The following is a 24,089-nucleotide window of genomic DNA, read 5'->3' as shown; positions in this document are numbered from 1 at the left end:
AATAATAGTTATTGTAGACGTGTGAAAAATGTAATTACTCGTAATGAAAAGCTTTACAACTTTCATGAAGGGGTCAACTCCAAAATTTAGTATGTATATACTAATTTAGTATTATCTTTTACATTTTTTTGGGTCAAATTATGTTTTTCATTTTCATTTTTATTGATTTAAAATATACTTTTCTGAATGAGTAACGGATAAGATCATATTACCTGATAATATTAATGAGTTGATTTCTGATCAGGTCATATTACCCGTTTACTTTAACAGGTATTACAAGACACGACCCGTTAAGCTATCGGGTATGACATGAACACAATAAACACGACACGAATGCCAAATCTACCCTGAATGGATTTGACATATTACACGGGGTGCGTTTTTCTCAATTTTTTTTGTGATTGCGTTCAACGCCCTGACGGAGCCACAACTGCCATTTGTACATCGTCCACTCCGGTAACCAACTGAAGCAATTGTGAATTCACGATTAACATCACCACGAAACTCTTGAGAAGTGTCTGGCGATCCACAAACTAGTTGAAAATAAACGAAGAACAAATGAAATATAACTATGAACATCGTTTTATCAACGGAAAACAAATAAATGAAATTGTTTAAACAGCTACAAACTGAGAGCTACATCTTGATTGACTTACTCTCGCCCTCCGAGCTACATTTATAGAGAACCACCACCAAAAGATCTCTGCAGTTTTATTTCATTTTATTTTTACAATGCAAGTGGACTTGTTGGGTCCTGCTGACATACACAGAACCACCGGCAAAAATATTTCACACAAAATTCTCAAACTTCCCGAGCAAAAATTACATGCTCTGATAGTTTAATCTACCATCATCTAATTAAGTGAACCGATGAGTCGCCGATTTAAGGAATATTATATTAAAAGGGTAAAAAGCAATGAAACCTCCCCTCCCCATCAATGCGGCATAGACGCATAGTAATGGTTGAACTTGTAAAAATCGATAAACTCATTACCTCTTCTTGTTTCTCTTTCTTCCCTTCACTTGCTTCTCTAAACTTTTAATCCTTTGACTAAGAACTGATGATGACGACGAAGATGATATACTTCGATCTTGAACCTTTGATGCATCACCAGGTGAGGAGGTTGAGCCACGAGCCCCTTCAGCGACTTGTTTCAGTGTGGATAATAGTGAAAATGCAGGTTGTGATCCTTGAGGGGGTGCAGTATAAGGCGGCGGTTTAGGAATACCCAAGGCCTCCTTCAGCCCAGTATATTTAAGCACTGAAATCAAAATTCAGAATCAGTAAACGGGGAAAAGTGCACCAGAACTTTCAGCACAATAAGTTGAGATATACTCTCAATTTCTGAAGCTTCACAAATAATGTGCACAGTTGATAAAAGTATAAAGTAAAAGGACTCACCCAGTCCATACGAGAGTGAAAACAAGTTGGATGTAACCCAGTAACAAAATACAGCCTGCACAGTTGATAGACCAAGCATAATATATAGTCAGCCTGGCTTCAAAGTCTATGATTAGCCTTCGTCATCATGTGACTTCGGTTTATAACATAAAAGTTAAACAAATCCACCACATAAAATGAATTTAAGCACCTTTTTACTGCTGTGGAGGTACTATCATAATTAAATTAATACATATAGTCTTAAAAGTGGCCTGCACTATGGTCTTTAAAACTACATTCAATCGACCAGGAGACAGGAGACATATACAAGACCTTTATTTAATTGTCTATCGCTAATGACATATATGAAACAACTATTTGACTGTACATCCTGAAATGTAACTATGTGCCTTGATCCATACTGACGTCTACTAACAAAATGACAAGAGATAGCATAGAATATATCAGAAGCCAGTAAAATTAGCAAAGATACCTTTGGAAAGCTCATGGTAAATGGAACTGTAAGAACAGCAAGGCCTCTTGAAACATTTTTCATGGTGCCAGCAGCAGGATTTCCCTCCATACCTTCTTGCAGATTGCACTAAAGAGCAAATTGAAGCAAATAAATTCTTCCATTGGTTTAACTAAGGTTCAGAATCAATCTGATTGCACAAGTACACACACATGCACCCTAAACTTGACAGACTATCGGGGCAAGGGTTGACTGCCATATACTACAACTGGTCCTTTTCTTTCAAAAATGTTATCCTTTCCCATATATTTAGAATGCCTTTTACCTTCCATGACCAAATTTAAAGAAAGCAAAAGCCTTGGTTTCAGATCTGTAGATCGAAACCTGTCAAAATTCATTCTACTGTAAATAACAAAATGATTTCCAGGTGTTCAGCACATATATTACACTATTTCCTCATGGAAGTAACCCTTCTAAAAGAAAGCAACAAAATTTAAACATATTATATGAAAAGCAATTGGCTTACCTCCACAGTCAGTAAGAATGTCATGGCTGCCAAAACTGGAAAAACGTACATGGCATCTGGGGTTGTAAGATCAAGAAACCAGTAGGCACCGCCAGTTTTAAAGGATGGCACTTTCTCTGCCATGTTACCTATCTGCCAAACCAAAAACAAAGCTATACTAAGACCTCCAAAGACCACAACCAAAATCAAACTTCATCAGTTCGAAGGTGTTAAGAGAAAGATCTTACAGCAAGGAAAAAGCTGATGAATACAGGACCTTGAATCAAAAGTCCCTTCATTGGAGTCAATGGGGTTACACCATATCTGCAAACCCGATATCATAATAAATAAAATGAAAATTTTCAGGATGATTTGGGAGGCATAATGATGGGAAGACAATTAATACAAAAACAATGGATAATAAGGAACAAGTTTTTATCCCAGCTAACTGCACTGGATCTCATATTTCATTTGTCAAAACATAATATTTGGAAAACCAAAGTATGGGGGAAGGACACGAAAGAGTTCAAAGCAGCCAACAAAGAATTTGTACATAAATTTCCGATTGGTGCATAAGATTTATGACCAAAAGTCTATTACAGCTGAGACACCTAACGAAAAGGAATCACGTAACTACCAAGTAATGCTTTTTAAAGCTTCATTTTATATACTTCTGTCTTAGCTGAAACATAACTACATGAAAACAGATATAGAAGGCAACAAACAACGAAATTTCTGTACATTTCTTAGTCTCGAAGAAAAGGTTGCTTACTCCTTAAATAGCTTCTTTGTTTTCTGTTGAAATTCAAGCTGAGCAGAACGATCTGAACCCTGATAAAAGAGTAAAGAGCATTGATAAACATACTCGAAAGAGTAATTTCTTAGGCTCCTAGACAGCTCACTAACACAATCCATGCCCTGGATGGTGTTCTCTAAATTTGTCTAGTAGAAAGAATCATTTCGTAAAGTGCGCACCATCCTATTACATTCATTGGTCATATGATCAAGTAGAAGTAGACAAGCACAACAAAATGAGTGTCTATCAAAGAGATTGCTGTAACAAAGGTGACCTTGCTAATTCCACTACATACATACATACATACATACATACATATATCTATATATATATATATATATCTATATCTTAAGGCAAGGACATTAGATAGGAATGACCTGGGCAGGAGAGGCTAAGGGATTAACACGTATTCACAACAGTTTTGTAAGTTAATAAGTGGTAGCAGAATAAGGAAGAACCAGACATCATACCCTGTCTTGCATCTCTTGCTTCAATTCTTCAAGTTGAGGCTTCATGAGCTGCAGAAAGCACAAAAGTCAAACAGAAGAACCACCTCCAGGCGAGAAAATGAACGCTTACTAAATTATGAGCACAGTCGCTTAAAGCTTGTAAAATATGATGCACTGAGAGACTATAAGAGGTGGTTAACATGCTTGGTGTGATCGTACAAGTTTAGAAGAAATGCACTAACAACAACAAACTTACAGAGAGTTTTGAGGTTGCTTTAAGTTGATTAATCAAAAGCGGAACCGTGGCAGTCCGAATCAAAAGAGTTGTTATCACTATGGCGGCCCACCTGAAGAGTAACCGACACAATACATATATACACAATCATACTGTAATACACTGCCAAAACCGAACATACAACTGTGAATTCATAAAAAATAGATTAAGAGACTGCTCTAACTAATCTAGTCACATCATCATTGAGCTCTACCGTCTTTAACAAGATGTTAACAATAATCAACTAACTTTAACAAACTCAGAGTTATGATCTGCTATCTATGAGGTCTATGGTTTCATCTAGTGAGTTACTCCCTTCACTTTTTTCAATTTAAATCATTCACAAATTAAATAATTGGTTTAATATCACAACAAAAAATTTAAATTTAACAAAAAAGCATGTGCAAATAGCTTTCTAACCAATTCAAGCCAGTGTGAACATGCACAGCTTCAATAAAGTACTGCAAGCCCTTAACTGGCAACCACGAATCCGCGGCAGCAACCGCCACCTCGCTCATTGCCGGTACCTGAGAAGTCAAGCCTTCGATCCCAGTGTCGGATAAAACTCCCGATACATCACTCAACAGCTCAACCTTCTCCGAAGCCGACGACATGGATCGAGAGAACGCGAATCCCGAAGTGGACGAAAGCAGAGCATTCGAAATCCTCCTATCCTGAGCGAACCCACCGCCGAAACCCGACACTCTGCTCAAATTGTTTCCGAAAAACCGCTTCTGGTTGAGAAATTGATTCAATATCGGCGAAGCAGATGCGTGCTCGGAAACGACATCTTGCTTGCGGTCGTCGTCGCGGAGGATGTGAGTGACGGACGGATGGTACTGATGCCGTCGAGCTATACTGCTCGTCGTCGTGAGGCTCCGCCGGTAAGCCATTGATGTATATGAATACCTCTATCCGGCAAGATTTGAAATGAATTAGGGAGAAAAGATGGAATCTTTAAACCCTAATAAAACCCTAATAACAAATTCTCCAGGAAAATGGGATCTTGAATCGGATTGAATTTTTTTATTGGGTTGACCGTTGGAGCGTACGAGAGAGGGGGAGAGAGAGAGGAGAGAGAAAGAGGACAGGAGGGAGGGAGGGAGGGAGGGAGAGAGAGAGAGAGAGTCCGGGATTTTCTGTTCGAGAGTGGTGGAACTGAGATGAAGCAGAGCAATGGCGGCGCAGGTAGGTTTGTGCCCGCGTTTGTTCGTTGGCCTTTTAGTAGTTGAAGGGTATATTAGTCTTTTAATGTTATATTTTTTGAAAGGATTTGGAAAAATAATTTCGGAAAATCTTTGAGAGATTTTTTTATATTCACCTAATTACCCCAACGTCACATAAAATTATTTCATGATAAGCTATTCTGTTAAAGATTTTTTTTTTTACAAACGATATCATTAGCGGGTTAAATGGTTAGTTACTAGGAGAGAAGATGATTGGTTATGATCGAGTTTATTTCGGAATGTATAGACATAATTATTTTTTACCACTACGAAATAAAACACTATTTGCTTAGAGACTTGAGTGTGTGCCACGTTGAAATTTGATTTTGAGCAAAAAGAAAGAAAAAAAAAAAAACTTAGAAGTGAATTTTTACCGCTAGACTTGTTAGTTTATGCCAATTTGCAATTCGTTTTACAAGGTGGTTTTGAGACTTCTAAAACCTAATCATCTTAGATTTATATTTAGAGAGATTCTACAAATATATATTCATGTTAATATCTTTCTCTTCACGTAAAAAGATTAGTCGCTTATTAGAAGATTATCAACTTCCGACCATAGCAAAAGATGTCAACATGTGCATGCAAATTTAGAGTTGGAATTGTAAGTACTATCCCAAGGAAAAATTGTGCCGGCTTTCCCCTTTTTTGCACACACTCAACTTATGTATGTGGTCTAATATCCTAGTGGATACGGTGTTGGGTTTCTATATGGGCATTCTAGTTTTGAAACTTCCTATTCCTCTAATTATTGTAATAATTTGGAACCATTCCACCCCTTACCATCTCCAACCCTTGGGCTAAAATCTAAAATTTTTAACTTAGAAATAGTTTTTCTGTTCCCACCCTTCTGGCCTAAATTTATTAGCCTGAGATTATTAAAAAATAAATTTAGACTAATTTTTTCTTTTAAAGTAATTTAAAAAAAATTATGTACACTATCATAATTTAATTTTATGAACATTTTAACCTAAAAATATTTAAATTATGATAAATATTAAAAATTTACTAAATTTGGGTGAATTTTGAGTTAAATAATTTTTTTTAAAATTATTTTAGCCGTTAGATTTGATTATATTCAATCTCAGCCGTTGAATTCAAAAATCCTGGAAGACATGCACATGTGAGTGGGGTCCCGCTGGTGGTGCATACACCATTTTCTGGGCTAAATCTCGGGGGGGGGGGGGGCGGAATTTGGATTTTAACTTTTAGCCCACACATTTAGCATGGGTTGGGTTGGGTTTTTTTTTTGAGAGGGGGGAGGAAGGAATAAAACCTAAATAATAGCATTTAACCTAAGGTTGGGTTTGGTCTAATAATAATAAAATTAAAAAAAAAAAAAAAAGTAATGATGTTGGAGTTGCAAATATACGAGTAGATGCAAGCAATTTCACCTTCCACAAGTAAAACAAGCTGGTATTCATATGATCTACATGTTCCATTATTTTCAAATTGCAATTTCTTTTTCCACACATTTGTTTTACATTGCAAATCTATGTAATTAACCCCATTAATTTCCTTGAACACAACCACATCTATTCAAACATCACTAAACTCTCCTTCTTCTATCTTCAAACCCTGCAAAAGAAAACCAAAATCAGTGTTTCCCTTTCCATATATAAAAGGAAGGGGAGAAGGTTAATTATAGCAATTGAAAGAGTATTTACTGGGAACAATCGATGTTTCTTGAGATAGGTGGAAGGTTAACACAAACACCATACTGCTAGGCAGATCAGAAATGAGAGAAAAATCAATACACCCCATCATATTAGCTGCACCTTTGATGCAGTCACATATAGCCTGCATATCTTCCTTGCCGTTTGAGTACTTGGTGAGGTATTGCACACCGTTACAGCAAGCCGGAGGCGGCTTTGCCACCCCTGCAGCAGGTGGAGATGCACGGGGTCAACCGGTTCATAATGTCCAGACAGGAGGGCGCAGTGCCCCTGCTTGAAGCATAATGATAGGATTTTTACCACCTGCGTAAAAGGGTTAAAAACACCTAAAATACTTGCAAGAGAAACAAGGTTATTGTAGTATAATTGGCTCAAGCAAGGTCGTTCTCCACAAGGATTAATTTAAAGAGATCAAAGCAAAATCAATTCTCAACTAATTAATTAAAACAAAGTTTTTCTTTTGAAAGAGGTGATTTAATGACCTAAACTAAGAAAAACGAATTTAATTAAAAAGATTACTTAAAAACCACAACTTTAAAGAAAGATAAGGGGAACAATTTTTAGGATTCAAAGAGAGAAAGTACTAGGGTTCCGCCGTCACCCTAACAATCCTATGTAGCTTTTCTAAATTACTTACGAACCATACATGTATGTTTTGAAAGTTAGGTTTTCCTAGAGTATATCCTACTTGGAACCTTCAACATAGAACGTATATCTAACATGCAACCCGTCCGTGGTGTTCAGATCGAATGTGAACATGCAAGACTCATTAAGTTTTATGAAAACCTTTTTAAAAAACCATATAACCCTTAAAACGTGTCGTCTATCCTAAGAGGTTACACATATTAACCACAAGAAGCTTTAGTCAATTTTAGGGACAATCCTCCGCCAAAATTGCATCAAATAACTTTTCCAAATATCCTGATGGTCGCGAATCACTAAGACAAATAGATAGTTTAAAGCACAGTGATTAACATTCCAAAACCTGCATGCATAAATTCATAAGCAAAGTAAAAAGAGACTACATATTCTTGCTAAGGATCATGGTCTCGCCCTAGCAAAAAGAATTAGTTACGCATATTCATACTAAAAATCATAGTCTTTATTGAAATAGAAAAAGAATGAAAACACCTTGTAGAATAAAATCTGAAAATCTCTAAACTTTGCCCAAAATCTTCTCTCCAAAAGTTGCATGCGTTCTCCCCTCTCTCTCTCTTTTTTTTTTCAACCCTAGGTCTGCCAAAAAGGCTTATTTATACTACCCTCATTAAACCCTAGGTAAAAAAATGGTCTTAGAATAAGACTAGGGAACTAAATAAATTAAAATTAAAAAAAGGAAACATAATTCTAAATTGAATTGGTAAATTCGCCCAAAATCTTGCACAGTCTCGTTTTGGACCCATATCAGCTCCAAAATGGGCCCAAAATAGCAGGATTTAAAGCTTCGACTATTTTGAACACTTCTCCAGAAGGCCACGAACCCATATGAGGTCATCTTGGGCTCCAAAAATGCAGTTTAAACCCAGAAACGTCAATTTCCAGCATCGCGCACTGCTCCTTCATTTAATCTCCAGAAAATAACCGCTTGGTAGAAATTTCTGAGATTTTGACACGAACAAGCTCAGGAACACACGAATGTCCTCCAATTTGAATCACTCCAAAATTCATCCGTTTGGTCATGTTTTGCTCCAGAGGAAGTCTAATGTCCTACGTTGAGAATATAAAGCAAAATTTCAACATTCTACCAAAATAATTACCAAATTATACTAAGAATAGGGTGAAATATATAATATAATATTGACTCATCAAAATACTCCCAAACTTAGCTTTTTGCTTGTCCTCAAGCAAAATTAAACTAGGAAACAAAAATAAAAGCTAACAAACTAGAACTTAACTAAAACTAAATGACAAAAATTTTCCCTTTCAAAGTTGCAATCCACAGAAAATGTTAAAAACCAGAACATCTTTTCAAAAGATTCAGCTAATCCCACCACAGAGTCTAAACCATTTAGAATCAATTAGAAAAGAATTCATGAACTTCCTTTGGTGAAAAGTGAACCAACATGGTTAAGGAGACTCGACTAAAACCTCTACCTTTTGTCCTTCTTTATTTCACTCATACTAACTTTAAAGATAGCTATTTTTTTTTTTTTAGATTTTTTTTTATAACTATTTCTATTTTTTTTTTTCAGTAACAGTAGTGGTCGTGCAATGTCAATTCACTTAAGCTTTCTGTCCAACCCATGTATCGAGCTTTAGGTCAATGAATCCCAAACCACAAGGGCTTTAGGGCACTAGGTGTAGAACACCCCTAAGGACTTACTAACTCGAGTTGGAAAGGCTACAAAACCAACTAACCACCCTGCCCCATGCCAAAACTCTACCGTTTGACGTGAGAATCACTGCTGATTAGGCAGGACTGGCCCGGTTACTAGGCAAAACCTCGGGTGGAACAATTATTACTTTATTCATAACAATAACTAACTTCGCTTGGAACAAAAATTAAAATTAAACTTAGACTAAAAGTAAGTGTTTCAATCTCACTCCCCACAAATCATGTCGAAGTGAATGTGCAAATTGTCAAAGTATAACCCATGAATTAGTGTCTAAGCAACGATAAATATAAAAGACTCTACTGTGGGATTAACCTTCACCATGTCCATTTGTTCTAACGGTTAAAATAATCTATGGATATTAACTTAAAAAGAATGATTTTTTTATATTTTTTGACTCAAAAATTAAAAACCTAAAAATTCTAATTCCCACCCCCAAACTTAAATCACACATTGTCCTCAAGGTGTGGAAAATAGAAGAAAAACAAAAAGAAAATAAATAAACTAACACAACGAAATAAAAATAAATAACCTCCCTAAATAACTAGAAATAGACAAATGAAAAATAAAACAAAAAACAAGCGACCAATAAAATGATACACTACAAAAGAAATAAACTAAAAAGAAAAGGAAGTGGACACACCTGGAATCGAACCCGTGACCTGGAATTGGGCTATATAGGCTGACTGAGCATTTGGGGTTTGAGTTTGAAAATTTTGGGCATTGGACAAACATTTGGCAATGGAAAGATGACACAAGGGTCCATTGAAAAACATGTGGGTGGAAACCCATTGTGCAGGACAAACGTGATGGCCCAAAAAGAATACAAAAGCATGGGAGACACACGGAATGCATCCGTACACCCACATGCTTACCGGCTTGTGAAAAAAACTTAGGATTCCCGTCCCATGTCTGCACATGTAACCTCGAGCCTAGAGCCAAACGACTCTTTCTTTACTCCCTCATCGTTTCTGATGAAGCGTATGAATATATCAAACCCAAATCGAGTGGCAGGCATGCATTCTCAAAACCCTCAGCCTCGCAACCATGTTCTCTAACCTCGAGCCCAGAGCTCACCATTTCAAAACTTCTCCTTTCTCTCATTTCTAATTATATTAAGAAATCCTAAGCCTTTTTGCTCTAGAGAAACGGAGAGGTCTCACATTTCTCTCAGCCCTCTTTTCTTTAAAATGGTTCTCATTTCTCTATACTGGAAAACATTAGCTGCTCCTCCAACCTCATTGCAACATCAATGTCTCGGTAACACAACCCGAAATCGCAAAGATAAAACTCTTTCCTTGCTGCCATTGCGTGCTAGAGAGCTTATTTTCATGGGAAAAGTAAAGAACTAACACATGCAACTATTTTCTCTGCGAGGACTCTTGGATCCACAACAAAAGTAAGGCACCAACACCCAATCTTCATAGATCCATAGCTAATACTCCAAAACTCATCCATCAGCAGGTAGAAACTTAGTCTCCCCTACACTTTGGTTTTGATTCTAGATTTTAAGTAACATTTTTCTGTGATGTGACTGACCAAAGGGCGAAAAAATATAACATCCATCCGTATTCTTATTTATGCACAGAGCAGAGTTCGAAGGCTTGGATGACGGCATAACAACGGAAGAAAGGATAAGGACCCCAGTTTGACGAAAAACAGCCAAGCCAGACACAAATAACACGGATCGAAAACCAAAGGTAACAATTCATACTCGCATGTGACTGTGCTATGCCTGCATGTTGAGGATCTGCTGGGTTGCAGGGGTGCCTGTGAGATCACCCCCAAACTTGATATAAATAATAACTGGACACTGTAGTTGCTGGACAAAAGAAATAACACTGAGATCTGTATGGGGACCATGTATGCGGACCATTTGGAACTTAGAACACTGCTTCTCCCTATAATATTACTGAATGACAACCTGGATCACCCCTGAACATATGTACGAACTTTTTGGATTTGACTCGTTCGGAGGACGGATAAAGAACTCACCCCCAAACTTAAATAATGGCATACCCGGCATCTTCGAAACTAAATGGCGTAGATCTGCATAGAAATAATGATAGCTCCTCAGTACGTATCAACTTGATGTTTTTTTTTTTTTTGTTGCAGGAACACTGGAGATCCCCAAAAGCAGCTCAATGGCGGCTAAGGCGTGCATGGAAGAATGGCCGTGTAGCAAAATAGAGGTATAATGTTCTATCCTTTTGTGGCTGGATCTGTGATTCTGCAAGAGCTTTGTAATTTCTGCATTATATGTCGGCATGGTCTAGGAATGTGGTTGATGGTAATGTAGACTTGCCATTGGGTGCGTGATTCCAGCCTAAAATAAGTTCTCTATGTATACATGCTTGTTTGCTTTGTTTGTTGTCTGTAAAAACCCACGTTATGAAATCAGAGATAGATTATAGAAAATACTAACTGTAAACTAAAAATTAAACAAGTAAAATGAGAATTTTTATTATTATTATGATTATTATTATTATTATATATATATATATATATTTTTTGAACTTTTTTTTTTTTAGATGATTGTCGACACTAAATGATAGCCTAGGAATTTAAATGCAGCTAGACGGAAAATAATGAAATAAAAAAAAAAAGAAAGTAATGAAAAAGTTAGAAAATTGGGTTGCCTCCCAATAAGCGCTTTATTTAACGTCTGTAGCTAGATCGAACAGAAGCCTGGTGATTAACTTGCTGGATTCTTCAGAGTCATAGACTCGGCTGCACTGTCAAAGGGTGACTCTAAGTATGGTTTCAGCCTGTGACCATTCACCTTGAATGTGTTGCCATTAATCTCGCTTATAATATCAACTGCTCCATGAGGATAAACCTTAGTAACCAAGTAGGGTCCATTACATCGAGATTTCAATTTCCCTGGAAATAACTTTAATCTAGAACTAAATAACAACACTTTCTGCCCTGGCTGGAAATCTGTCCTGAGAATGTGTTTATCATGGAAGGCCTTTGTTTTGTCTTTGTATATGCGTGCATTTTCATAAGCCTCCTGGCGAATTTCATCAAGCTCATTGAGCTGCAGCTTACGTTTTTCCCCTGCCGAATCGTAAGCAAAGTTTAACTCCTTGATAGCCCAAAACGCTTTATGCTCTAGCTCCATAGGTAAATGACAAGCCTTGCCATACACAAGCCGAAACGGGGACATCCCAATGGGTGTTTTAAATGCTGTTCTGTATGCCCACAATGCATCATTTAATTTCAAACTCCAGTCTTTACGAGTGGAGCCAACTGTTTTCTCCAAAATACGTTTTATGTCCCTGTTTGAACCCTCAACCTGCCCTGATGTTTGTGGATGGTAAGGAGTGGCAACACGATGAGTTATTCCATATTTTGCAAGTAATGCAGCAAACTGTTTATTAATGAAATGCTTACCCCCATCACTAAGTATAACTCGCGGGATGCCAAACCGTGGAAATATGACTCCTTGGAGGAATTTCAGAACCACTGATCCTTGATTAGTTGGTGCTGCAATTGCCTCGACCCACTTAGAAACATACTCAACCCCTACCAAAATATACTGATTGCCATGTGAAGATGGGAATGGTCCCATAAAATCAATACCCCAAACATCGAATAATTCAACAACCAAAATACCATGTTGTGGCATCTCATTCCGTTTGGACTGATTTCCCACTCTCTGACAACGATCACAAGATTTACACCAATTATGAGCATCCTTGAAAAGAGAAGGCCAAAACAACCCACTTTGTAGAATTTTAGCCGCTGTCCTTGTAGGCCCAAAATGGCCACCACAAGCATAATGATGTGCAAACTTTAAAACACTGTCTTGTTCCTCTTCTGGAATACATCTGCGAATAATCTGATCTGGACAGTATTTGTACAGATACGGCTCATCCCAAAAATAAAATTTTGCATCTGCCAAAAATTTCTTTTTCTGCTGATAACTTAAATCTGGATGAATAACTCCCCTGGCCAAATAATTAACCAAATCTGCAAACCATGGTGTTTTGTGCTGGACAGCCAACAATTGTTCATCAGGAAAATTTTCATTGAGAGGCAATGTGTCTTCTTCTGCAGTAGCAGAATTTATTAATCTTGATAAATGGTCAGCCACCACATTTTCACTGCCCTTTTTGTCTCTAATTTCCAAATCAAACTCTTGAAGTAAAAGAATCCACCGAATAAGTCGAGGTTTAGCATCCTTTTTAGATAATAAATACTTCAAAGTAGCATGATCTGTGTAGACAATTACTTTAGCCCCAATTAAATAAGAACGAAATTTCTCTAATGCAAAAACAACTGCCAACAATTCTTTCTCAGTGGTCGCATAGTTCAGCTGTGCATCATTGAAAGTTCTGCTAGCATAATAAATGACTTGAGGAATCTTGTCTTTTCGCTGTCCAAGAACTGCCCCAACTGCATAATCTGATGCATCACCCATTAGTTCAAAAGGTAAGTTCCAGTCCGGAGCTGCAATAATCGGTGCTGAAGTTAAGAGTGTTTTCAACTTGTTGAAAGCCTCCAAGCATGCATTATCAAAAACAAACTGTGCATTCTTAGCCAATAAGTTACACAAAGGTCGGCTAATCTTGGAGAAATCCTTGATAAACCGTCTGTAAAACCCAGCATGTCCAAGAAACGAACGAATGCTCTTCACAGTAGTAGGAGAGGGCAACTTAGCAATAACATCAATCTTAGCTTTATCAACCTCAATACCCTTGCTAGATACTAAGTGCCCTAAAACAATTCCTTGTTTAACCATAAAATGACACTTCTCCCAATTCAATACGAGATTAGTTTCTTTGCAACGCTTAAGAACCAAAGATAAATTTTGTAAACAATGATCAAACGAATCACCAAAAACAGAAAAATCATCCATAAATACTTCAACAACTCGTTCAAGCAAACCTGAGAATATGCTCATCATGCATCGTTGGAATGTGGCAGGTGCATTGCATAATCCGAAAGGCATTCTTCTGTAAGCAAATGTACCAAAAGGGCAGGTGAATGTAGTCTTTTCCTGATCCTCTGGTGCAACTGGAATTTGATTGTAGCCTGAATACCCATCTAGAAAACAATAGAAAGCCCGACCAGCCAATCTTTCCAACATTTGATCAGTAAAGGGTAGCAGAAAGTGATCATTTCTAGTACCTGTATTGATCTTCCTGTAATCAACGCACATTCGCCACCCAGTAGTTAAACGTGTAGGCACAAGCTCGTTATTGTCATTTGTCACAACTGTAATTCCAGTGCGTTTAGGTACCACTTGAGTAGGACTTACCCATTTACTATCTGAAATTGGATAAATCATTCCAGCATCTAAAAGCTTCATAACCTCATTTCGAACAACTTCCTTCATGATCGGATTCAATCGGCGTTGAGCATCAATGGTGGGTTTGACACCCTCCTCCATCAAAATTCTGTGCATACAGAGTGTTGGGCTGATCCCCTTAATATCTGCAATTGTCCACCCAATGGCATCTTGAAAATTTCTCAAAATACGCAGCAATTTGTCTTCCTCAATTGGAGATAAATCTGCAGAAACAATAACTGGCAGTGAAGAATTAGCACCCAAATAAGCATATTTTAAGTGTGCTGGTAATGGCTTCAATTCCAGCTTAGGTGGCTGTATTTTTGAAGGCTGTAATGGCGTTTTTGGTTCTCCCAAACTCTCAAAAACGTGCCTCCACTTTGGCTGGTGTAAAGGGACACTTTCTAAAGCTGTAACATACTCAAAAGCTTCTTCATCTTCAGTTTTGGCGTCTTCAAAACCATGTAAAACTTTTAACAGTGGATCTGCTGTCAAACTGGGCATAATATCTGCATGCATGATGCCTTCTAACACGTCAACTCTCATACAGTCTTGCATATCACTAGGCCTCTTAGTTGCTTCAAATAAATTAAACACAACAGATTGTTCTTGTACTCTATGCGTCAATGTGCCAGCTTCCACATCTATCAAAGTTCTAGCAGTTGCCATGAATGGCCGCCCCAGAATAATTGGTGTTTGCATATCTTCATCCATATCCAAAACCACAAAATCTGCTGGAAGGTAGAGATTATCCACTTTAATAATAAGATCTTCAATAATACCCCTAGGATAAGCAACCGAACAATCTGCTAACTGTAAAATAACAGATGTTGGTTTGATTTCTCTTTGTCCCAGTCGCTGAAAAACAGAGAAAGACATTAAATTAATACTAGCACCCAAATCAATTAAAGCACGTTTAAACTCAGAATTTCCAATTGTGCATGAAATAGTAAAACTCCCTGGATCTTTTTTCTTTGGTGGTAGCTTTTGTAATAGAACTGCACTGCACTGCTCTGTGAGAATCACTTTTTCGAAGTCCACAAGCTTCTTTTTATTTGTGCACACATTTTTCAAAAACTTGGCATATGAGGGAATGTTCTTGATTGCATCAATTAATGGTAGATTAATCTGAACTTTAGCCAATGTCTTCATGAAATCTGTTAATTGTTGATCTTTTGCATGTGGCTTCAATCTTTCGGGATATGGCATAGGTGGAACATAAACACGTTTTGACTTTTCTGCATTTTCTGCAGTAGGCACTGCAGTATTTTTGGATATGTCCAGTGGTTGGGCAGATTCTGCAGAACTTTCAGAACCTGTTTGTGGCTGCACAGGTGCTACCCGTGAAGCTCCAGCACTGTTTTCTTTATTTTCTGCATCACGGTTGTCATAACTTTTACCACAACGCAATATTCTAACAGCATTACAATCTGCATTTCCACGTGGATTTGGGATAGTTTGGCTGGGAAATTTTCCTGGTTCTCTGCCCGAAAACTGGAGTGAAAGCTGCCCCATTTGCTGCTGTAGATCTTTCATTGTTGCTTGTATGTTCTGAATGTTTTGGTTGGTTTTTTGAATTTCTTGTTTTGTTGCATCAAAACTTGCCTTAGTATGATCTGCCAATTTTTCAATTGCGACTTCCCAAGAAGGTTTAGCTTGAGCATCAGGTTGCTGTATTTGTTGTTGAAACTGTGGTTTAACCTGTTGATCTCTATTCCACTTGAAATTTGGGTGATCTCTCCACCCGGGGTTGTAAAAATTTGAGTACGGATCATTTCTAGGCCTTTGATAATTATTGAATGCGTCAATCTGCTCTGTAACATGCTCCGGGTATGCGTCCCTATGTGGGCAACCCATAAAATCATGTGTTGTAATGCCACAAATGGTACAGGCGGCTGCAGTAGGCTGCTGGACAGCAACCTGCTGCATAGGTGCTGCCATTCTTTGTAAAAGCATGTCAAATTTTGCATCAAAATTTTCTAACTTCTTCTCTATCTTTTCTATTTGTGCAGATACATGAGGTGAACCACTAGTCATCTCAAAAACACCCCTGGTCTGAGGTATATCAATTGCCCATTGTTGAGATTCTGTCGCCATGTTCTCAAACAATTGATACGCTTGCAGTGCATTTTTGTCTGAATACGTTCCTCCACAAGAAGCATTAACAAGAGTCTTTGTAGTCAAATTCAGCCCTCTGTAAAATAAATTCATTTGAGTGTCACCATTAATGCCTGAATGTGGACATTTCCTGAGTAGATCCTTGTAACGTTCCCATGCTTCATGAATTGCTTCATTAGGTTTCTGAGCAAATGTTAAAATTTGAGTACTCATATCAAGTGTTTTTGAAGCTGGGTAGTATTTGCTTAAAAATGCAGCACTAAGTTGGTTCCACGAAGTAATGCTTCCAGATGGAAGTGTGAGTAACCATCTCCTTGCACCATCCTTCAAAGTGTACGGAAAAAGTCTGAGTTTGATAGATTCTGCTGAAAATCCTCTCACCAAAATGTTTTTGCATCCCATTAGAAATTCAGTTAGATGCATGTTAGGATCATCTGTTGATAAACCATGAAATGAAGGTAGAATCTCCAACATATGATGTCGTATCTCAAACGTAGACCCATCTTCAACTTCAGGATAGGTAATGCAGCTTGGCACCTCTGTGGCATGAGCAGCCAGAGATTCCCTCAGCGGTTGTCCCGCTGTTGGTAGAACAAATGCCATAGCTTCCTCGCTGTCCAAAACCCCAGTAAACCGATTATGCAAAACTGTTCCCTGCAGTGAAGGTTCACACTGTAGATTCTGCTTTCTAAGTCTTTGTCTGGTAGTACGTTCAGGTTCTGGATCAAAATCTGCAATTTGCTGTTTGTGTGATCTGGTACAGACCATGCACAATCTGCAGATAATAAAAAAAAAAATGAAAATTAATTTTTTTTTAATTATATACGGGAATAATTAATTGAGAATATGATAGACAAAAATCTATTTAAAATCAATCCCCGGCAGCGGCGTCAATTTCTTGATAGGATTTTTACCACCTGCGTAAAAGGGTTAAAAACACCTAAAATACTTGCAAGAGAAACAAGGTTATTGTAGTATAATTGGCTCAAGTAAGGTCGTTCTCCACAAGGATTAATTTAAAGAGATCAAAGCAAAATCAATTCTCAACTAATTAATTAAAACAAAGTTTTTCTTTTGAAAGAGGTGATTTAATGACCTAAACTAAGAAAAACGAATTTAATTAAAAAGATTACTTAAAAACCACAACTTTAAAGAAAGATAAGGGGAACAATTTTTAGGATTCAAAGAGAGAAAGTACTAGGGTTCCGCCGTCACCCTAACAATCCTATGTAGCTTTTCTAAATTACTTACGAACCATACATGTATGTTTTGAAAGTTAGGTTTTCCTAGAGTATATCCTACTTGGAACCTCCAACATAGAACGTATATCTAACATGCAACCCGTCCGTGGTGTTCAGATCGAATGTGAACATGCAAGACTCATTAAGTTTTATGAAAACCTTTTTAAAAAACCATATAACCCTTAAAACGTGTCGTCCACCCTAAGAGGTTACACATATTAACCACAAGAAGCTTTAGTCAATTTTAGGGACAATCCTCCGCCAAAATTGCATCAAATAACTTTTCCAAATATCCTGATGGTCGCGAATCACTAAGACAAATAGATAGTTTAAAGCACAGTGATTAACATTCCAAAACCTGCATGCATAAATTCATAAGCAAAGTAAAAAGAGACTACATATTATTGCTAAGGATCATGGCCTCGCCCTAGCAAAAAGAATTAGTTACGCATATTCATACTAAAAATCATAGTCTTTATTGAAATAGAAAAAGAATGAAAACACCTTGTAGAATAAAATCTGAAAATCTCTAAACTTTGCCCAAAATCTTCTCTCCAAAAGTTGCATGCGTTCTCCCCTCTCTCTCTTTTTTTTTTTTCAACCCTAGGTCTGCCAAAAAGGCTTATTTATACTACCCTCATTAAACCCTAGGTAAAAAAATGGTCTTCGAATAAGACTAGGGAACTAAATAAATTAAAATAAAAAAAAGGAAACATAATTCTAAATTGAATTGGTAAATTCGCCCAAAATCTTGCACAGTCTCGTTTTGGACCCATATCAGCTCCAAAATGGGCCCAAAATAGCTGGATTTAAAGCTTCGACTATTCTGAACACTTCTCCAGTAGGCCACGAACCCATCTGAGGTCATCTTGGGCTCCAAAAATGCAGTTTAAACCCAGAAACGTCAATTTCCAGCATCGCGCACTGCTCCTTCATTTAATCTCCAGAAAATAACCGCTTGGTAGAAATTTCTGAGATTTTGACACGAACAAGCTCAGGAACACACGAATGTCCTCCAATTTGAATCACTCCAAAATTCGTCCGTTTGGTCATGTTTTGCTCCAGAGGAAGTCTAATGTCCTACGTTGAGAATATAAAGCAAAGTATCAACATTCTACCAAAATAATTACCAAATTATACTAAGAATAGGGTGAAATATATAATATAATATTGACTCATCACATAAGTCACAAAGAAAAGAACAATAGCAATGATCTTAGTTAGGCGAGTCATATTTGGGGCTTAATATTGATTAGTTAAGTTGATGTGTTGTGTTAATGCGATGAAAGTTTAATTTCAGATAAATGGGGTGTTTGTTTGTGTGGTTAAAATTTAATTATTGTCATGTAAATGTCATGAACCATATTGTGGGGGTTATTGTTAAGAGTTGAGACGAGAAATTTGTATAATACGCAGGAAAAAGGATTTCATGGTTGGGCTGTTGCCTGATCAAATGAAAGTATAAAATTTTTAAGCCAATTGTCTAGAGCATGTGCTCTACCTTTACACCTACAACTGAATTTCTCTCCTCGTAATTTAGATGAATTCAGTATTCTACATCGCTTATATCAAAAACAATAAATTTTCAATGTGAAATTTAGCGGCTACAAAGGCGGGCCGGCGGTGGTTGCCTCTCTGTTTTTATGCTTTGTTTTTGGTATGTTTGACCAAATTTGAATTCAAGCGTGATTATAGATTCTTTGTGCAGGTTGTATTGTGAATGTTGTGAATATTATTCTATGTATGTTCATAACATGATAAAGTTGATTGTACAACCGTGAAATGAAATTCATGCTTTTACATACGTTGAGTTTTCTTTGAATTAAAGTAATAAGACGCGTTTTCAAAAAGAATTATATGTTATAACAAGATTTTAAAGAAGGTTTTCAAAGAGAGGATTTTCTAAATGCATGCATTGGTTTTAGTCAAATCTTATCACATGGCATGGCATGTACATAGGTTGTAATTTTAGTTTTGTTGACCAATATTTCTTTCGTGGTATGATTGTTTGTTAGCCATTCACTAAGTTTTGCTCATTAAAGTTTCCCCTTTGTGTGTTTCAGGCAAGGGATGAGACTAGGCGATGGCGGTTGGTATTGAACAAGCTTTGTGGACCTAATTTCTTAGAGTTTACAAGAAAATAATGTTAGTGATGTTATCACCTTTCGATTTACACAGTACCTTTCTCCCTTACAGTTTGTATCAAAATTTTGTTACGGCACTTTCCTTCCTTCAAATAAAAGTTCAATGTTATATAATAGTTATGATTACTTTTTACCCTTGTTCTATCCATAGTTGAGTAACATCTCGGAACCCCATTTTTTTTTTCTCTTCCATTTTTCCTGGGGTGTTACACTTTCTTATAGGTATTCGTACCTACGTTCCATAAGGATACATTGAGATCACGACCATAAGCTGTATATTTAGTCTTTCGAAAACTACTATATTGATAAGGTATTGCAACGTTATGACGTCCATTACGGGCGAATAAGTCTTCTTGTAGTCAATTCCAGAGCATTGAGAAAAGTCTTATGCCACAAGGCGTGCTTTATATGACAATATTTCATTATTCTTGTACCCTTCCCTATGAACATCCCCTTGTAGTCAATGGGCTTCACATTAGGTGAAGTTGAAACTACAAGTTCAAACACTTTACATTTCTCCAAGAAATCAATTTCACCTAGATTGCTTCCTTTCATTTTGGCCAATCGGTTCTACATCATCATTCATCAACTGAATGAGGTTCGATGTCACCACCAATTAAATTCTGAATAGCTATACATCGGAATCAGCACCGTCTTATTCGTTTGCAAAAATAGGACTAAAAAAAATCATGATTCGGTAAATAGGCCACTGATCGTTCCCGTAGCACCTTATACCTGACCTTGGAATGTCACTCTGCCTCACAAAGATCGTCTCTCTGGCACTTCCGCTTCCGGGGTTGGGTCAAAGCTATCGGTCGATCTCGTGGCGAGCCTTCCCCACCTACATGATGAATATGAAGTCCGTGGGGCTGCAGGTACTATGGATCTTCTGACTCCCAATCGGGTTGCCCTACCAGGTCTCGCCGGTGTTGCCTGTAGGTCGTGATGTGCCTCGAGATGGCCGTCTCCTGTCCCCACGCCGGTGGGGAATCTGCTCTCGGGTCGTCGCTCTGCTGCGTCTGGCCCGAATGCAAATGCATTGTCGACGATAATCTAATTTTGATTCCAAAATACATCCAAGCTAGCATAATGGACCAAAATCTCTCAGGACGCAGCTGTGCCTTTTCCAGGACACTACCCTAATCTAGAATAACCTCATGTGATGGATCAAATGAGACAACAATAGGATCCGAGCTAGTTTGACTAGTTTGTGCCCATTTGTTTGCTCTTTAAGGGAAACAAATCCTTCGAGCCAACGGGTCTCCCACACTTTAGGGTGGGTGTGGGTGCATGTGATTAGCTACCTGTTGGTGTACTGGGTTGCCCAATAAGGGTGGCCAACTATCCAACAGGGGTGACACATCCTTTTTCGACGTTAACTTGATGTCTGTTCGGCATGTCTAAGCTTGCTAGCACGTTTACAATGAGTATATGTGATCTCGTTACTTTTGCTAGATTAGTGAAAGCGTCTGGCATGCTTTGGACAACACAGTGAAAATCTAGAATTCTCTGTACTTCAAATTCAGATTGAGTGGTTCCCAGATTGAGTTGAGGTAAAGTGGGTAACATCCACGCTAATTTGCACTGTTCATCATGAATGCTGACGTTCTTATCTTGGAGTTAGAACGTACCTTATTATTTTACTGGACACAATTGCAGAAATTTTCACCTCATCATGGACTTAATATATTCCTTGATTTTATTGTGTAAGTATAGTTATATTTTTACTTTGGGCATAGAACAAAACCTAGGTTAGAGTACAATGTGAATGCGACAGATTCAATTATACCGGAGTAAAAATTTGAAATTAACATCCACAAGAAAAACATGTAATATTGCTAGATATCCCTTTCATTAAAGGCAAATTCTATGGTACCTTACTAAAAAAAAAAAAGGTATCAGACGTATCGGTAATATTTAAGATATGCTATAATGGTTCAAAATCACACTCCAAGATTACATAATTATGATAAGATTCAAGTTAATGACAAAGAATAACGTGATTATTACTATAACGAGGTTGGTATTGACATTGTGGACGTTTTGTTACATTGTCAAGGTAGATTTTTGTACTTCAATGTGATTGTATTACAAAATTAATGTGTTATTATACCAATGATGTGCTAGTACAATATAGACGAATGTTATTACTGGGGAGCGTTATGAACTTAAACAACATCCTAACCGTTACAAAATGATGTCAACATACAAAGTACTCTAAGGTAAGGTTACACTGTAGTTGTTCAAATTTATACTCCAAAGGTACATAATTATCTTGACATTATATTTAATTACACCAAATTATTAACATTGGTTTTACTATACTAAGGTTGCTATTTACGGTTTGGACGGTAGGTTATACCGTAATCGTTCATATGCTCCAAGGTTACATAATTATTTAACATTATAATAATTACATCAAATGACGTAGGTATATATTACTATACCAAGATTGCCCTTCGTGGTGTGGACGTTAGATTACACTGTTAATGTATAATAGTTAAACGTTATTGCATTACAATTTAACGTTCAAATTAAATGGTACTGATACCTTATTTTTTTATTAAAATACTCACGGACCATGAAGGTTGTTTTATTCTCATTACATTTATTTTTCTTTTAAAAGAAAAGAGAAGACAAATTATTCGTTTTACATCCCAATTTTAAGAACACGCTGGAAATTGGAAACACATTTATTCAGTTGCCAAACTCTGGAAGCACCAGTCCTTCACCATTAAATCTTCAATCAACCCTGTAATATATAAAGAAACCAAAATCAGTCATTAATTCTTTTTATATATAAGTAAAAAAAATTAAGATTGCACATAGATGAAAGAGACAGAAATAGAGATAGAGAGTGATGATTACGTGGAACAATCGGTGTTATTGGAGATGGGTGGAAGGTTGATTAATAGGCCACAGGCCTTAGGGAGAGAAGAAAATTTAGAAAAATTATCAAGAGGCATGTTCATCAAAATAGCTTCAGCCTTGATGCAGTCACATATATTTTGTCGACCTTCCTTATTTCCTGCAGAGTGGCTCAGGTCTAGGACACCATTACAGCAAACCTTGGCTGGCTTCGCTTCATTTTCGAGTACGTAAGGAAGGCACGGGGTCAAGTTGTCGAGGACGATAGGGCAGTAGGGTACTTTAGGACGATCATCTCCATCTCCCATGGCTGACCTAGCAACCAGTAGTATCATCAAAATGGCTATGATCTTTGTCATTGTTTGGTTAATTAATGCTGTGGAATACCAAAGATGGGAAGGGAGGAGGTCATTTATATATAGGTTTACGTACGTGCACTTAATTACTATATGTTGTGGTTAATTAACTTGATTATCATGTATTGATGTACGAAACTTGTGTTCCATAATCGTAGGGATTATTGTTAGAATATGTTACCTTTTTTTGTTTTGTTTGTTTGGTCAGTGAGGGGTTCCGAAGAGTAGGCATTGGGACCCAAATATATGCAGGAAAATGCTTTCTTCATGTCCGAGCTGTTATAATATTACCAGAGATACAAATGAAAAAGAAGACAGCTTTTTTGGTATCTCTCGTAATTGGTTACAGTTTCATGTTTAAGTATTTATAAGTTGTTATTTTACAATTTGGTGATATTTCTTGTAATTTGTGAGTCAGAAGTTATAAATTGACTCTTTTTGATGGCAAGTTCTTTTAATTTGTAAGTCAAAAGTTAATGTATAAATATGTGTACTTAGTTACTAGATGTTTTGGTTGATTTTAAATGAAGTATGATGGATTGATGTGCAAGTCTCATGTTCCATAATAGGAGGCTTATTGTTTGGACTTGGGACTTTGATGTATATAGATGCAAGAAATTGCCTCTTTCATGCGCCGGGTAGTTGCTGTCACACTCCTTGTGCTCAGCAAAAGAAAATAATAAAAATTTGAGATAAAAGAACTTCAATGAATAAAATGATAACATTCAAGAATCTTACCCTAGAAAGTTTAAGAAATTGAGGAACGGTAGAGAGAAGTGAGAGATTTCTGATTACCGTAGAAAATGGACCACATAGGTTACTTGGTTATGAACCTTAAACATTTAACACATGTCTTGTTTTTATTGGACCACATAGGTTAGTGAGAAAAATGGGTACTAACTAGCTAGTCAGTACCCAAGTATTGTCCTTAATGAAGCAAATTAGCTAGTTAAACAA

At 37.1% G+C, this 24,089-nt stretch overlaps 2 protein-coding genes, 2 long non-coding RNA genes and 1 pseudogene across 4 annotated transcripts; 2 read left to right on the top strand and 3 right to left on the bottom strand.

The window, feature by feature from the left end:
• Nucleotides 1-566: 566 nt before the first annotated feature.
• On the bottom strand, nucleotides 567-5,097 carry LOC137710725 (mitochondrial inner membrane protein OXA1). Its single transcript, XM_068449833.2, has 9 exons — nucleotides 4,298-5,097; nucleotides 3,860-3,950; nucleotides 3,625-3,672; nucleotides 3,131-3,189; nucleotides 2,607-2,682; nucleotides 2,380-2,511; nucleotides 1,875-1,982; nucleotides 1,403-1,457; nucleotides 567-1,262 (listed from the first exon to the last, which is right to left on the bottom strand). Exons 1-9 carry the CDS (start codon nucleotides 4,768-4,770, stop codon nucleotides 991-993), a joined length of 1,314 nt encoding a protein of 437 aa, XP_068305934.2. The 5' UTR covers nucleotides 4,771-5,097; the 3' UTR covers nucleotides 567-990.
• A 1,428-nt stretch (nucleotides 5,098-6,525) lies between these two features.
• LOC148696228 (uncharacterized) lies at nucleotides 6,526-6,975 on the bottom strand. The gene is made up of 2 exons (XR_015963660.1): nucleotides 6,768-6,975; nucleotides 6,526-6,678 (listed from the first exon to the last, which is right to left on the bottom strand). It is a non-coding gene; the product is annotated as an uncharacterized LOC148696228 (long non-coding RNA).
• A 3,418-nt stretch (nucleotides 6,976-10,393) lies between these two features.
• On the top strand, nucleotides 10,394-11,322 carry LOC148696227 (uncharacterized). The gene is made up of 3 exons (XR_015963258.1): nucleotides 10,394-10,573; nucleotides 10,698-10,809; nucleotides 11,225-11,322. It is a non-coding gene; the product is annotated as an uncharacterized LOC148696227 (long non-coding RNA).
• A 304-nt stretch (nucleotides 11,323-11,626) lies between these two features.
• Nucleotides 11,627-17,126, bottom strand: LOC148696226 (uncharacterized). The gene is made up of 4 exons (XM_088695705.1): nucleotides 14,597-17,126; nucleotides 13,907-14,161; nucleotides 13,279-13,336; nucleotides 11,627-12,891 (listed from the first exon to the last, which is right to left on the bottom strand). The coding sequence occupies exons 1-4, from the start codon at nucleotides 17,124-17,126 to the stop codon at nucleotides 11,805-11,807; spliced, it is 3,930 nt and encodes a 1,309-aa protein (XP_088551831.1). The 3' UTR covers nucleotides 11,627-11,804.
• Nucleotides 16,635-16,739, top strand: LOC137711778 (small nucleolar RNA R71; annotated as a pseudogene).
• Nucleotides 17,127-24,089: the final 6,963 nt, after the last annotated feature.

Source organism: Pyrus communis, chromosome 6 (genome assembly GCF_041283825.1).
Source record: "Pyrus communis isolate YQ-2024b chromosome 6, ASM4128382v1, whole genome shotgun sequence".
In the NCBI taxonomy this organism is placed as follows: domain Eukaryota; kingdom Viridiplantae; phylum Streptophyta; class Magnoliopsida; order Rosales; family Rosaceae; genus Pyrus; species Pyrus communis.
Note: the sequence above shows the minus strand (reverse complement) of the source record. Positions and strands in the feature narration are given on the sequence as shown.

Coding starts and splice junctions, on each gene's coding strand:
- LOC137710725 (XM_068449833.2), bottom strand. CDS start 4,770: ATGGCTTACCGGCGGAGCCTCACGACGACGAGCAGTATAGCTCGACGG. Junction 1,983..2,379: donor CATTCTTACTGACTGTGGAG/GTAAGCCAATTG, acceptor TTTGCTCTTTAG/TGCAATCTGCAAGAAGGTAT. Junction 1,263..1,402: donor TTCACTCTCGTATGGACTGG/GTGAGTCCTTTT, acceptor TTTTGATTTCAG/TGCTTAAATATACTGGGCTG.
- LOC148696226 (XM_088695705.1), bottom strand. CDS start 17,126: ATGGCATTTGTTCTACCAACAGCGGGACAACCGCTGAGGGAATCTCTG. Junction 14,162..14,596: donor TGAGGAAGACAAATTGCTGC/GTATTTTGAGAA, acceptor ATTGTTTTCTAG/ATGGGTATTCAGGCTACAAT. Junction 12,892..13,278: donor AAGGATGCTAAACCTCGACT/TATTCGGTGGAT, acceptor TGCACATCATTA/TGCTTGTGGTGGCCATTTTG.